General features: G+C 35.5%; 1 protein-coding gene across 1 annotated transcript in view; it reads left to right on the plus strand.

Annotated features, from left to right (window-relative positions):
* GFPT1 (glutamine--fructose-6-phosphate transaminase 1) overlaps positions 1–11,943 on the plus strand; it is a 62,189-nt gene extending 50,246 nt beyond the window's left edge. Inside the window, exons 15-19 of the mRNA XM_004435591.3 lie at positions 2,869–2,983; positions 3,247–3,374; positions 3,947–4,114; positions 4,808–4,969; positions 5,624–11,943. Of these exons, the coding sequence (XP_004435648.1) occupies positions 2,869–2,983; positions 3,247–3,374; positions 3,947–4,114; positions 4,808–4,969; positions 5,624–5,668 (618 nt within the window). The 3' untranslated portion in view covers positions 5,669–11,943. The remainder of the gene's footprint in view (positions 1–2,868; positions 2,984–3,246; positions 3,375–3,946; positions 4,115–4,807; positions 4,970–5,623) is intronic.
* Positions 11,944–14,956: the final 3,013 nt, after the last annotated feature.

The following is a 14,956-nucleotide window of genomic DNA, read 5'->3' on the forward strand; positions in this document are numbered from 1 at the left end:
AGGTGCACAGGACGAGTCACTGTGGAGGAATGTAAGAGCAGCTGGTAGCTGGGAGGTCTAGCAAGAAGAAAGAGAGAGTCTCATTTAACTACTGGGAAGGTGAGGAGCATTAGCAGACTGTGATTTTATTATGCAGGAGGCTCATTATCCACATTATGACAGGAAAATATTCACTAATGAAGTGATCGCTTATCCAGAGAAGAGTAATAGAAATTCAGCATATTATCCACACACACACAAAAAACAGAATAAATTTCCTAAAGTTAAAATTATACATAACATTGTAGGTAATGACACCACAATAATCCTAGTGGTTTACTAATAGAAATATAAATAAAAACCTCAAATGCCTGAAACATGAAAACGTTACTCTAAATAACTGTTGAGTTAAAAAGACATCAGAACTACCATTAAAAAAAGATTTTTACTAGAAAAAATAATGAGCAATGTGGGTAAAAGTTTAGAGAGTGTGGCCAACGTGGTAATTAGAGGTAAATTAATAGCCTTAAACGCTTTATCTTCAAAAAGAAAATGAACTAAGTATTTAATTCAAAAAGTTAGAAAAAGGAAACACAATAAAGCAGAAGGAGGCAAATAATAGAGAAAAATGAATGAATGAACTGCAAAACAGGAAGTTTTAGGACCTTCATCTTGGTGGGCCTTAGCTGTTCTTTCTGGAACCTTTCTAGGATTTTATCTGTATTACTGAGAAGAAAAAAATGTGGCCTTAGAATCTTTCTCAACATGTGACTATCAGTCGGTTAGAATTGGCTCTGTATAAGACATATTTGCTTTCCCTATCCTAGAAGTTCTATCTAGTTTAATAAAAAAAAATAAGTAAAACAGCAGGAAAGGAGGAAACAAAATTCTCCTTCTTTGCAACTTATATGACTGACTACTTACAGAGCTTAAGAATATCAAGTAAAAGACTTCATATAAGGTGCTTCATATAAAACATATACAAAAAAATTTTCTCTATAAACTGTTGATGGCTACTTAGAAAAGATATGGGAGTGTGTGTTTGAGGGAGGAGAGGAGTCTTTTTCAATAGCTATAAAAAAGACTGAAAAATAACTTTACCAAGAAATATGTAAGATGTTCCATAAATATTTGTTTAATAGATGAAAACTATATAACTTTATAGAGTTTTAAATTCCTAGCACAAATTGATGGAAATACCATATTTCTGGATGAGAAGATTGTTTTGTAAAGAAATGACAGATCTGTAGGACAGAATCAATAGTCCTATGATGTAACTTTGGTACATCACAGAACTTAAGACTACAGGGAATATCACAAATCAAGAGAGAAAGGATGGGGTGAAATGGAGGGAAAATCGGCTGTTTATAAAAACAGAAGTTAACACCTTGCACTGAAATTAATTTCACATAGACTAAGAAGGAAAATATAAAGAAAAAAATCAAAAAGGGACAATGAAAAGAATAAAGTTAGGAAAATTTAATAATACTTAACTGTTAGGATGGCACGACTATGTAAGCTTAAAAGGACTACATAAAAGTTAAAAAGAAGTCAATAAACACCATCATAAAAGGTTAACCCAAACTGGTAAAAAGTATTGGAACCATAACAACACAGACCTTCTTAAGACCAACTAAAAAAAAAAACCCAAGTCAAAGCCAAGTGAAGAGCAATGAAGTTAATTCTCAAAAGAGAAAACATAAATGGCGAACAAATGTGAAAAAAAATTGTAATTTTTCAGATTCAAGATATGTGTGGTAAAGTCGTAGTGAGAGTCTATTGTCCAGTGGTCAAATGGTAAAAATTTGTTAAAAGGATAATTCTCAGTATTGCAAAGAATGTGGCAAAACAAGCATATCTCACATTCACCGACAGCTAATGGGAATGAAAACAGTCTTGGCAGTGTGACTGCAAGTTTTAAAATATTCACAATTCTGTAGCCTAGGGAAATAAATGTCTTTTAGTTCAAGCTATCATCAGTAAAAAAGTTTGTTTTGAGCCTGTATGTCAAGCATTATGCTGAATGCTTTATATTTGTCTCATTTAATTCTTATGATAATCTTGTAACTATTGTGTCCTTTTAACAGACGGGCCACCTGAGGCCTAAGGAGATGAAAAAAACTGCTCAAGGTTATTACACAGTAGTAAACAGAGAAAGCATTCTGTCTTGGGAAAGTGCTTGTAACGTTAATTAAGAATAAAAGCAAGTTATAAAATTGTACCTACTAATAATTAGTTTTCTTAACAATATAAAGAAAGAAAAACATAGTATAGACCAGAAGGCAGTATTCACAAATGTTATTAGTGTAATTATTCCTATTAGTAAGACTGAGGATTGTTCTTATTTCAATTTACTTTTCTGCAGTTGAACTTTTAAAAAATTTTTAGCCAAACTTAAGAAAAAGAGGTAGAAGTGAGGAACAGGCAGTAGGTGAAGGTGAAAAATCAAAAAGTAATTTTAAAAAAAATCCAAGAAAACCAGGGAAAATACCTCAAAGAGTCCTTCAAACTCTCGCTTTTGACTTACCTCAAAAACTTATTTTGGTTATGCGCCTGCGCGTTCACTCTCTTCTCGCCTTCCTTTGGCATGTTTCTCTTCCTTTCTCTGTGGTATTAGGGACTTCATAAGCATCCATGTCTTATAAGGAACTTTTATTTTGTACCTGGAAATAAAGGTTAAGCCATTTGTTCAAATTCAGAAAAGGAGAATCGTGATAGATTTCCTAAAAACTGGTTCAGTTTGCTGTTAATAACGCTGTTTTTTAAAAATGGACAATATATACGTATAAAACCAATGGGAATTTTTTATTTTCATCTTTTTTTAAAATTAAAAATTCCAAGTACTTAAAATGCAACTGTAACTAATTCTGCTTTTTTGTGGTATTTCAGGCTTACACCAGCCAGTTTGTATCCCTTGTGATGTTCGCCCTTATGATGTGTGATGACAGGATCTCCATGCAAGAGAGACGCAAAGAGATCATGCTTGGATTGAAGCGGCTGCCTGGTATGAAGATACTCAGATTATTATTCTTTTGTTGTCTAAGGGACTGGGTAATGGGTAAAATTCTCTTATCCTTAAAGTTGTAGCTATTTAGTCAATAAAATCTTCCTATTTTTGCACTTCTGTATTTAAAAATCCCTCAGTGACATCACGGAAGAATAGAAACACTGGTCTTTTGTTGGTTGCTACCAATATATTATTATTATTATATCAGTTCAGTTTATTGTCCTTTTTTCATAGATTTTGCTAATGTTACTTTTTAACAGATTTGATTAAGGAAGTACTGAGCATGGATGATGAAATTCAGAAACTGGCAACTGAACTTTATCATCAGAAGTCGGTCTTGATAATGGGACGTGGCTATCATTATGCTACTTGTCTTGAAGGGGCACTGGTAAGTCTTCTGACTTATAATTTCAGTCTGTTGACTTACAGACCTGGCACATAGTCATACTTTGAGACTGAGTGAATGAAATAGGTGGAACTTTTGAAAGTGCCTTTGTATTTATGCATTCTGATTTGTTTACCTTGAGAAAGTGTAACAAAATACTTAATTCAAAAGTGAAATTAAGAAGAGTACATTTTAGCATAACTCGGGGTTAGCAAGTAACTTGGGTTAATTTGTTGTCCAAATATGAATAAAATAAAGATTAAGTTCTCTAGGTGTGAGATTTAATTGAGGGTAAAAATGAAGCAAATAGAACAGTTACAAAGAAACACGTGTACATTCCTGATAATCCAAAATCTTTAAAATGTCTTTGTGGAGTTTTAAAACTTCCAATTATTTGTTGATATTATAGAAATAATGATCTATTAATGTGTTAGCTATATTTACAGATCAGTGATCCTTGAATACTTTTGGATAAATCGATAGTGACTTCAGATATCAGATGTTTTGTGTGATATTTACTTAAGAATGAGTCTTTGAAAAACAGACTGAAGACTAATCTAGTACTTTCCTATTAGAAAATCAAAGAAATCACTTACATGCACTCTGAAGGCATCCTCGCTGGTGAGTTGAAACACGGCCCTCTGGCTTTGGTAGATAAGTTGATGCCTGTCATCATGATCATCATGAGAGATCACACTTATGCGAAGTGTCAGAATGCTCTTCAGCAGGTGGTTGCTAGACAGGTAAGTTGGGCTGCTGGGAGGACAACGTTGGCAATCTAAGAGTTGGGTCACTAAAGCTTATTTGAATTTTATGACATTTAAAGTGATAGACCAGTGCCCAGTAGGTGGCTTACAAAACATGTTTAGGTTTACTAACCTGTGATGAATCTGAGATATTCAAGAGTATTGACAGGACCCAGCTCGTAGATCTCATAATAGGCAGAACCAAGACCAAAACTGAGGTCTTATTCTCCAAATCCTGTCCTCTTCAACTAGTGTATGCTGCTCCCTTTTAATTTAATATTCTGAGATGAATATTTCAGGAGGAACTAGATTTTACATTAATATTATGGGTGCTCTGCTTAACTGAGTTTTCTTCAGGTCATTTGGCTTTATATATAAATCCCCAAAGACATTATTAATCCCTAGTCACAACATGGTGCTTATGAACTTGGGCTTTGAAGGCAGGCAGATCTGGACTCAAGTACTAACCCTGGTATTTCTCAGTTGTGTGAGTTTAAACAAATTACTGGATCCCACGAAGCTTCAGTTTCCTCAACTGTAGGTAAGATCCATACCCCATAGGACTGTGAGTTTAAATAAGTCTATGTCATTGAGGCTGCATGCGAATAGTGCAGTGCAAAATTTGCACATTCACAGGCTACAGCCCTGCCTTTGTTCACCAGTGATTGTGTGTGTGATTTTCTTCCCCAGGGACGGCCAGTGGTGATTTGTGATAAGGAAGATACCGAGACCATTAAGAACACAAAAAGAACAATCAAGGTGCCCCACTCAGTGGACTGCTTGCAGGGCATTCTCAGTGTGATCCCCTTACAGTTGCTGGCTTTCCACCTTGCTGTGCTGAGAGGCTATGATGTAAGTGATGGACCACTGCAGATATCTTGGGCTGGCTTTTTACCCAGGTTCATTCTGATAGTTTTCCTCCTGTTTTTAGCAAAAGCATTTGAGAAATCCATTAGATACCTGTATCTGTCACTGTTATATTTGCATGGCTCAACTTGTAAGTTACACCATAACATTTTCTTATCCATAGAACTTAAAGGCACCTTGGAGGTTACCTCCATGGTTGAGATTACCTCCTTGGAGAATCTCCACTTGTTTTCTATGTTTCTTAATGGAGTAGCTATTGGCAGTTCTTTGTTTAGGATTGTCTGTCCCACACACTGCAGGACTTTTAGCATCGCCGGTCCCCTAGTCATTGTGACAACCAAAACATCCTGCTCTTATAGATTTCTAGTGTCCTCTGAGAGGGCTGCCACCTCTATGGAGGACCACAGGAGCTCTTCCTGTGCTGAACTGGCTCCTTCAGAATTCTTTTTCGTGATTTCAAGTCTTTTCAAGATATGTTATTTGACTATATTTTCTAATCTTAATTCTTTGTAGTCTATAATAAAGATGTTTAATGAACATGTTGTTTTCTGTTTTTATAAACAAAAATAATTTGCTTATAGCAGCTCCTCTTTTCTCCCCAGTCTGTATAATCTCTCAAATCTTGCTCTTTTTTTGCAGGTTGATTTCCCCCGGAACCTTGCCAAATCTGTAACTGTAGAATAAGGAGCATCTGAAACTCTGGGCGATGAAGCAACACAAGACACCTTTTATATTTAAAACCTTGATTTAAAATATCACCCCTTTAAGCCTTTTTTAGTAAATCCTTATTTATATATCAGTTATAATTATTCTACTCAATTTGTGATTTTTGTGAAATTACTCATGTTTTTCCAGTAATTTGTGGAGGAGTTTGAATAATGGAATCTATATTGGAATCGGTATTAAAAAGAGATTTAGCTCTCATTTTCTTTAAAGGATGCTGAGTGTTGGATTTCTGGGCCCTCTACTTCAATCCGAGAGGGTTTGTATGTTGTTTTTAAAATAATTGGTGTTTGTTTTACCACGCTTCTATTCCTTCACCCCAATGACAGCGGTAATGTATGCTAATATTTGGACATTTAATTAAGGTTTTGCTAAGTTATACATAAAGAGAAGATGCTGTGATTTATTTTGAAATTTGTTTTTAAATCAAACTGTAAAACTTAAAAACTGAAAACTTTTCTTGGTGGGATTTCTATCTAAGTTAGTCTCTCAAACTTGTTGCCTCTTATCTGTAGGTCGAGGTAACTTAGGAGGCTAAGAAGTCTAGTAGTGCATTGGTTCTCTCCAGCCCTTAAAAGAAAATATTTGCACAGTTTCATAGCACAAACTTTAAATTTGAGCTGCTTTGGACAACTGACAATATGACTTTAACTTTGAAGATGAGATACATACATGTTGGATATCCTACTCCTTGTTTTTTTCTCCTAAAATTGGTTTTTATTTCCTTGTATCTGTGGTTTTCTTTAATGGCTGCTGAATGACGTATTTTATCTTGTTCTTTGAAATCACCACAGAGTTGCTATCAAGTGTCTCAGATTAAGTCAGTACTGATATATTCAGAATTCTCTTCAACTTTGTCCCAAAGAGGAATTTCCTGAAGTTAATTTTAACTTCCCTTCACTGCCTTGTTATATAAAACCAGTACCTTCCGTACTGGTAGTACAGCCAGTTAGGAAGCTCTTTGCGGTTGTTTGCAAGATTTACAAGTCTTTTGACTAATCATTTGACTCTAAATGTGTATGGTGGGCTAGACGTAGGAAAAGCTACATGCTTTCACTGATACTAGTGAAGGATTGCATCAAATTTAGAGTTATTTCCTAGGTATTTTTCTCTCTGTATTTTCTGTGTTCTACCCCTGAAACATGTTTAGGAAGGAAGAAGATATAAATAAATAAAGTGATATTGAGGTGCCTTCAGCTGGTTAGTGTGAGAAAGGGAAATTAACAATTTAGATTAAAATATTTAGAGTAGAGTATTCGTTTGACATGCAAAAAATTGTGAGTAGTAATTTCTTCTTGGAGGTCTTTTGGCCAAATCTTTGGGGTTATAGGACAGCGTGTTTATGTTTTGGTTAACTCCTTTTCTTTCAAGAGTTTTCACTATTAAATTGTGAAGGTACGAAATTTAGCATAATTATTTAAGAAAGCTTAGTCTTTTCCTTTGTCTGTGTTTGAACTTGTTGAGGTTAAGATTTTCTAATAGCTATTGCTGCAAGAGAAACATAGAAGTCTGCTTGTATATTAGGGTTAGAGAAAGAATTGGCATATTTTGAGGTAATTTGGAAGGACTTGCATAGATAGAGACTAGAAACCTGATTGTTTTTAAAAATAAAATAGGGTTACTAATTACATCATATACATATAGCTACTAGAGCTATATATATCTATTTGAATTGTTTCTAAGATTATTTTGTGTAGGCCTGCTAGTTTTAGTATGTGAATAGTGTCAGTTCTTATGTTTTTTGTATTAGCATTTTATGCACATGATTTATATGGGTTTGTAGCATTTCTCAGTGGTCTAAAGTTTGAGTCAGCATTCTAAGTGAAAACTAATATGTGAAATCAATCATTAGTTTTCACAAACTCTCTGTTTTTCTATCTCAGACACACACACACATACATACACACACACATTCTTCAAGCTAGGGTAAGTTCTAAACTGAATATCAAGAGTTGAAATTAAGAACAAAGAAGTGATATTTTCCAAACAAACATGGTTTCTCCTCCCTTTCCCTTCTTCTTGCTCCCTACCCTATTTAATGTAGTGGTTTTTAAATGCTTTTATAAGTAATTATGAACACAAAAAAGATACTGCAATGAGGCAAATCACTAATGAGTGTGCATGCCCAGTTAAAACCAATATAATATAGGATAAGAAAATCTGATTTTTCAAGAAAGATATTCTACAAAAGGAGTCCTTTATATAAAAAGTTATTTCTCGTAGAGCATTTAAAGTTTAAATTCCGTTGTATGTAACTTGGAGTTCCTTACCCCAGGCCATGAGCCCTTTTTAGGCCGGGAGTCATGTGTAACATCTAACACATGGCCTAGTAAATGATTGTTACTTTGGAGTCAGCCAGCTTTTCTATCTTTTTTTAATCACCTGTGCCATAGGAATAAATGATAGGAGGAGAACTAATGTTAACTGTTTTTAGTTTGTTATAACTATGTCAACAACCAGTTATGGGCAAGTAACTGTGCGAGGAACTGAAAAATACATCTCGTTTACAGCAAAGTGTACTTGTGCCCAGGTGGACTCAGCACTAGTGAAGACTAGGATCATTGGAAGGCATAGAGTGAGAGAGTGGAAAATGGAGTTCAGCTGAGTGGTTAAATATTGTGAGTGGACTTGTTCACTTAAGTAATGGTCTAACATGTTTATAAGAGGTGAAATTCATTTTGTAGAGTAAGCTGTTATCACAGGCTATACATCCATATATCTGTGGTCCTCTAAGGAAGAGCAGTCATTAAATGCAAAGGTGAGAAACAGTCAAGCGTCAGTACTCCTCAGAGGGAACTGACACAGGGTGATGTGCAGATGGGTTGTTGGTTAAGAGAGCTGATACAGATTTTCTCTCTTAGCTTTCTTGGAAAGTTGTTGCTGAGATGGTATTGTCTTATCCTTTTAAATACAGGTCTCTTGGCCTGAGTTAATTTTGAGGACAGGAGGAAAGGAGCCTTTTTTTTAGCTCCTTGGTGATATTCCTTTGACGCTTATTTCTATTAACTCGTCAAAGAAGGAAAATCAGCTGAAATGTTTGCTTTAACATACATTTTAAGAAGTCCTTTGGGGCGAGTTTTTTCTCATATCTTTTTTAAAAATTAGGATATACTATAGCAATAAAAGGGAAAGACTAATGTCAACTATTTATTGTGTGCTATAACTTAGTGATTTTTCTAGAAAGCACAATGTCATTGAAAAGTATTTATTGAAAAAAATTCATAGCTCGCATTGAATTTGTGAAGGCCAAAGAAATTGAAGGGAATGGTAAAGATATTTTAGTCTTATATCCACGTATTAGTAGATTTTGTATACCAGAATTCCAGATAGAGTGTTTTACCCATGAAAACATATTTCAGATTGCTTGCTTTGTTTTTAGTGTTAGAGTCTCAAGTTTAGAAGTGGTAACACTTAAATCAGTTTTTTTCTCTACAATACTTAAAGATTGTTAATACATCAGTATTTCCCTAGCTTGATGAATTTAACCATATCTTCAGATCTCTGACATGACAACCCATAGGACTGGATAACATTAGCTTTGAACCAATAATATCCAGGATTAAAATAAAAATCATAATTAACTAGCAAGACTGTAAAGTTATACCATATTAACTTTTAAGGCTGTAATAGCTTGATATCAATGTTATGGAATATACCATAAATAATGACTAATGAGAACATTTTAGGGAATTCTTGAATTACTTTTCTTACTAGTTTTCAGAATGAATATAGAAATGATCCTGTTAGCTTTTTAAATGTTCTACAGTTGAATTTTTTTTTTGCTTAAATAAAACTTTTGGTATTTGTTTAAATTATATTTCTTGTGAACTGGAAATTTTAGAATCATCCTTGCTTTGTTTGTTTTCTGTTCTTTAAAATGAATGTTTAGTTTACTGAGCCAATTGGTCATTTCTTCCTCATGTCTTGTAAGTCCAGTGACTCTAATCCAGAACTGTGAATAAATTACCAAAAACTTGCTGAGAATTGCATTTTGAAGCAATTTGCCAATATTTGAAGTGTATACATGTTTATAGTTGTGTTGAAGATTGTATTGTACTAAGAATGTAGCCAGTGTTTACTTTAGTTGTTAAGTAAACATTTCTGATGCTAAAAGTTTATTCATTACTTATGCTTTTAAAAAGAAGGAATGATTGTATAAATATAATCAAAAGCCACGTCTCTACTCCAACTTCCCAGTTATTTTAGGAAGGATCATTAGATACAACAAAGGCTCTCTTTTTTCTGATGTCATATTCATAGATATTATACTTTCTCAAGTCTTTTAAAATTTTTTGTGAGAATGTGTTGTTTCTAGCCAATTTCCAGGGTATACGGTGATCAACAACTTTAAGTGAACTGATAGTTGCAGAAGAAGGATGTTAAGATAGGTGAGTAGCAAGACAGCATGTACTCCAAATGTAAAGTTTCTGTAGTATCTAGCAATCTGTTAATTATAGAACAAAGATTCCTTTTATAGGATCCTTTTATAAACAGTAAGCTGAAATCTATCCCTGCTGCTCACAGCACTTGCTGTGAGCAAGTGCAGAGTTATGCGAGGGAGGTTTGAATGAATAGACATGCTGTTTTGCCTACCTGTATAATTGAGCCCAGCCTCTCATCTCTCTTTTTCTCTCTCTCTTGCTCTGCAGCAAAGCCTAGTGTGATCATTTTTCCTACAGGCTGCATTTTTGACATAAAATTCAGCTTTACTCCTAGTGAACAGTTTTCTTTAAATTCTCTTCAGTTGGCTATCAGTAAGTATTTACTGAGTGCTTATTAAAGGCCAAGAAATAATTTCCCCCAAAATTAAGAGGGTACTTTTCATTGGAATGGCATTTAAGGAAAAATAACTTCTTTAATTTTTTTGGACAAGGGAAAGAAATCTTTATTAAGTTTCTCTCATTAATCTGCAGGTAAATAGTTCTCCCTCATTTTTAAAAATGTTGTAGGAACTTTATTAGCTTAACAAGCATCCTGGAGCTATAAACTAATCATAATAATATATAGAGAAGTTGCCAGGTTATAGGTCATTTAACAAGCTAACCCCTTCCCAGGAAGTATATATGTAATAAGGTAAATTCATTATTCTCTTTTTGGTTAGCATGTATACAAGAGATTATTTCCAAGGTTGAAAAGGCATATTTGTGAACTTCATATTAACATGATTCATTGCTTCAAGTCTCAAGGTTCACTTATGTATTTTCTCATAGAGAATGCTGTTATGTAACCATATTTTCCTTTTCATATTTCAAGAGATTTTTGAATATGAAGTATGAATGAATAATTGAAAATATGGAATCAAAAATGGAGCTTGTAAACAATTGGAGAAATGCTCTCTGGATAGAATGATAGATATTTCCTTCCCATTCGTTTATCGGTCTGGCTCTCTATGTGTTTATATAAAATTTTACCAAGACTTTGCGCCTGTTAGGATGAAGGCACTTGGCATGTTTTCATATGCCTGTAATTTATGCAGTGTAACAAGTGATGTAGAAGCATCCGACAATCCAAACCCAGAGCCACCAAATAAGGTATATTATGGACCTCACAGCTGTTGCACACCCTGAGCATCTTTGGGGGTTAATTTTTGCCTTTGTAGCTTTTAAAATGAAGATAAATATGTGAGGTCTCAGAAGGAAAACTGCCAGAATTCCCAAAGTGTGTCGTATAACACTCACTGAGAATTCGAGATCAATTATACCTAAAGGGCAAATGATCCCTTGGTTCTTAACTAATACATTCTTAGATTTGTGAGACCCAAAGGTTTATACTCATTAATTTTAGATGGTCATACAACATCCAGGCTGCAAAGTTCTAGATGTGTCAGGATCACTACAATTTGTTTCTACCGACAGCCACTTTCAGGTGACACTGCTGTCCTCAGTGGGAAAGCCAGTGTGGCGTCATCAGTCATGGCTGTTTTGCTATGGCAAGTTCAGTGTGAGATGGACTCATTAGAAAACTTTGTCTTCAATTAATGCTCCTAATGGGATGCAAAATATCTGAGACAATGAAGGCTTTCAGTTGCTAGGCAAGCGAAATTGCATTAAATTCAACTTTCTCTTAGACTTGAATGTTTCTAGCCAGTTTGATTTATGGGGGCTTTTGTAGTTTTTTTGTATTTACTTTGTATGTAGAATTGTTTTGAATTATCAAGCACATTTGCTTTGAATTTTATTTCTTGCTTTCTTAATTTTGTATTTATCCTTTGAATAAAATGTAAACCCAATGTTGAATTTACTTTTACTGCTGCTCTGTAGAAACTTAGGAACTATGGGAAATCTTTATAGGATTTCTATCTTATGTTCTTGGTTATTAACTTGGACTCATGTGTTGTTACTCAAGTTCAACGCATTTCTTTGTTTGAAAGAAACAAGTTAATTTTGAAACTTCTTCGTATATGTAGTCTTTTTCTTTTTTTTTGATGCTTTAAGTGAAGTGGGAAAATATTCTGGCCTCTGAAGGCAGAATTGACTTTACCAACACAGCATTAGTAACTTAAGTGCTTTGAGTTGTTTTCTCCGCAGAGACAGATTTGTATAAATTTATTTGCAAATTCCTGGTTCTTCCCGTGTGACTACACAGGAGTAAAGGACAGGGACTGGAGTTCCCTAGAACAGAGAAACACTAGGTGACATGTACACACATTGGGTCTCCTCACTTGACCTTCCCAAAAGTGTGATGTTCCTAAATTAGTGATCCTCAACTCCTTTGGACTCAAAATGCTGAAACGAAGTAAAGACAGCTCTGCGAGTGTTGCCAATCACCCTATCAGAAGATAGGGCTGATTTTTTATCTTTTATTTTTTTTAATTTTATCCCCCAAGCCCCAGTAGATAGTTGTATGTCATAGATGCACATTCTTCTAGTTGCTGTACGTGGGACGCGGCCTCAGCATGGCCGGAGAAGCAGTGTGTCGGTGCGCGCCCAGGATCCGAACCCTGGCCACCAGCAGCAGAGCGCACACACTTAACCACTAAGCCACGGGGCCGGCCCAAGGGCTGATTTTTAATGTTATTATTTTTAAATTAAAGAATCTCCCATGGCTTGGCTTGTGCCCAAATAGGATGCTTCAAAACTTGGATCGTTATTTAAATGGATAATCCCTTCACAAAATTGAACAGCTATCTCTTGCTTTTCCAGTCTTACCTTGTGCTGTTCAGTGTACTGGGTACACTAGGTACATAGATCATATGAGAAGGACCTATGGACAAATGGACTCTGCTTAAACAACACACGTATTTCTCGGTGCCTAAGCACAATGACTTTGCCGTAATGGTTGCTTAATAAAATACTTGCTGACCTAAGTTATACATTAAATAGCATTTTTTCCTTATTTTTTCTTTCAGTGCCTTTACTTGCTGAGTTAGAGTTTGGTCAACAAATCATACATCACTACTGGTATTTCCAGTAGGAAAGGATTTAATATGGGGAGTTGGGCTTACATGGCCATAAGAAGGCCTGGGAAATGCAGGTCAGGGAGGCCACTGTGAAACCTGCCAGTGTAGGAATTGTAGGGAGCTCCTGTTGGTGATCTCAGCTGCCTACAGAACCCGGGTGCGTGATTGTCAGAAAGATACTTGGAAGCTATTGGCAAATCCTATGTTAGCTGTCTAGTGCCCATTAGCCTCTTTGCAGTTAGCACTGGAGAATACGTATTTCTACTTCTGTTTTCCAAATTGTGTACAAATGGCTCTCATTGGTGAAATCTAATTGGATCTCTCTGGATAAGTATCCAGTAGAAGGGAGAACTCAGAAGGGTGGGGATAGTACAGAATATTCAACAGACATTGTCTGGCACAGTTCACCCTTTGGAATACACAGCATCTATACTCACCCTTGTATCCATATTTAAATTTTCAAAGAAGAACAAAAAGAATATCATGATTCTACCTGACATGCAGCAGCTATCCCTGTTGAAATAGAGGCATTCGCCCTCTTCCAAAGAAGAGCAGATAAGTTTCACAAATTACTCCATCTGAACATCTGGAGTGATCATTCCTCTTCCTTAATCACAATTCCCCTGGATATAAAAGTCTGATGTAGTCTTAAGTGGAATAACTGGAAGGGCAGCTGGCACACACACCATTTCATCCTCACAATAACTCGGATCAGTACTATTCTTGTACCTTCTTAGAGATGACAAAACTCATGAACTCATGAACAGTGAATTTAATGATCAAAAAGTTGAATGATTATATTAATGTGTACATATCAAGGAAAGACAATATGCATTGCTACTAAGCCCTCATTTGTACAACCAGTCAAGAGCCCATAGTTTATATAAATATATACATGCACATACACATATACAAATACATACATTTTCTCTTCTATTACCCATTTGGTGTTCCCTTTGCCCTCAGTCTGCACCCAGGTAGTTGTGATTCTTTGCCAGAACTTTTTGTTTCTCTCCCTTTTAGCACAGTTGAGACCCCTCCCTACCTTCTCCATTCTTGTACATAAACTAGGGACCCACATGTGTTAAAAAGGTGGCAGCAGGAATTTCTGGCAATATAGTAGACTAGATAACCTGAGGAACTTTCCGGGACAGAAAATTTAATGCTGGATAAAAATGCGAAAGAAAAGAATTCTTTATGTAGGTGAGTTGTCAAGAAAAAAAGGAACTCTGAGAAGCAAGAAAGAACACACTAGTTAGAGAAGTAACAAGTACTGAAGCTGATGGCTACACTGGAGGGGGACCTCTGTTAATCTCTCATAGGCTAGATCTTTCCGTTTTAATTGGCTGCATATGGGGGACAGCAGACAAAGCCATGGGCTGGAGAAAGGTGGGAAGTCAGCAAAATGGAAAGTAATGTTCTTGGCAAAAAGAGTAAACCAGGAAATAAAGCATGTCAGAGAGGGTTATGATGAGGAAAAATGCAGTGCTCAACCTTGGCTGTGGTGGATAAGGGATAAGTCTCCCATGAGAACTCCATGGGAATTCCTTACCACAGCTAGTCCCCCTGCAGGTTTTGTGTAGATGTTTGCCCTACCTATATGTTCTAAAAAGCCTCAATCTGAGAGTTTATTTTACAGTAATCCTGAGTTGATGGAGCCTCCAGGCACCTGGCAGAAGCAAACCCAAATCTTTTCTGGAGGTATGTACTTTAAAAACAAGCTTCAAAGCAATCCCACAAGAATTCCAAGAAACAAGCTCAAAATCCAAAATCAGAAACATGCCATCATAAGTGAGAGAAAAAATAACAAATGACAGAATCAAATTTGTAAAGACTGCAGAAATTGGAAT

Source organism: Ceratotherium simum, chromosome 11 (assembly GCF_057802395.1).
Source record: "Ceratotherium simum simum isolate JZ-2026a chromosome 11, ASM5780239v1, whole genome shotgun sequence".
Classification (NCBI taxonomy): domain Eukaryota; kingdom Metazoa; phylum Chordata; class Mammalia; order Perissodactyla; family Rhinocerotidae; genus Ceratotherium; species Ceratotherium simum.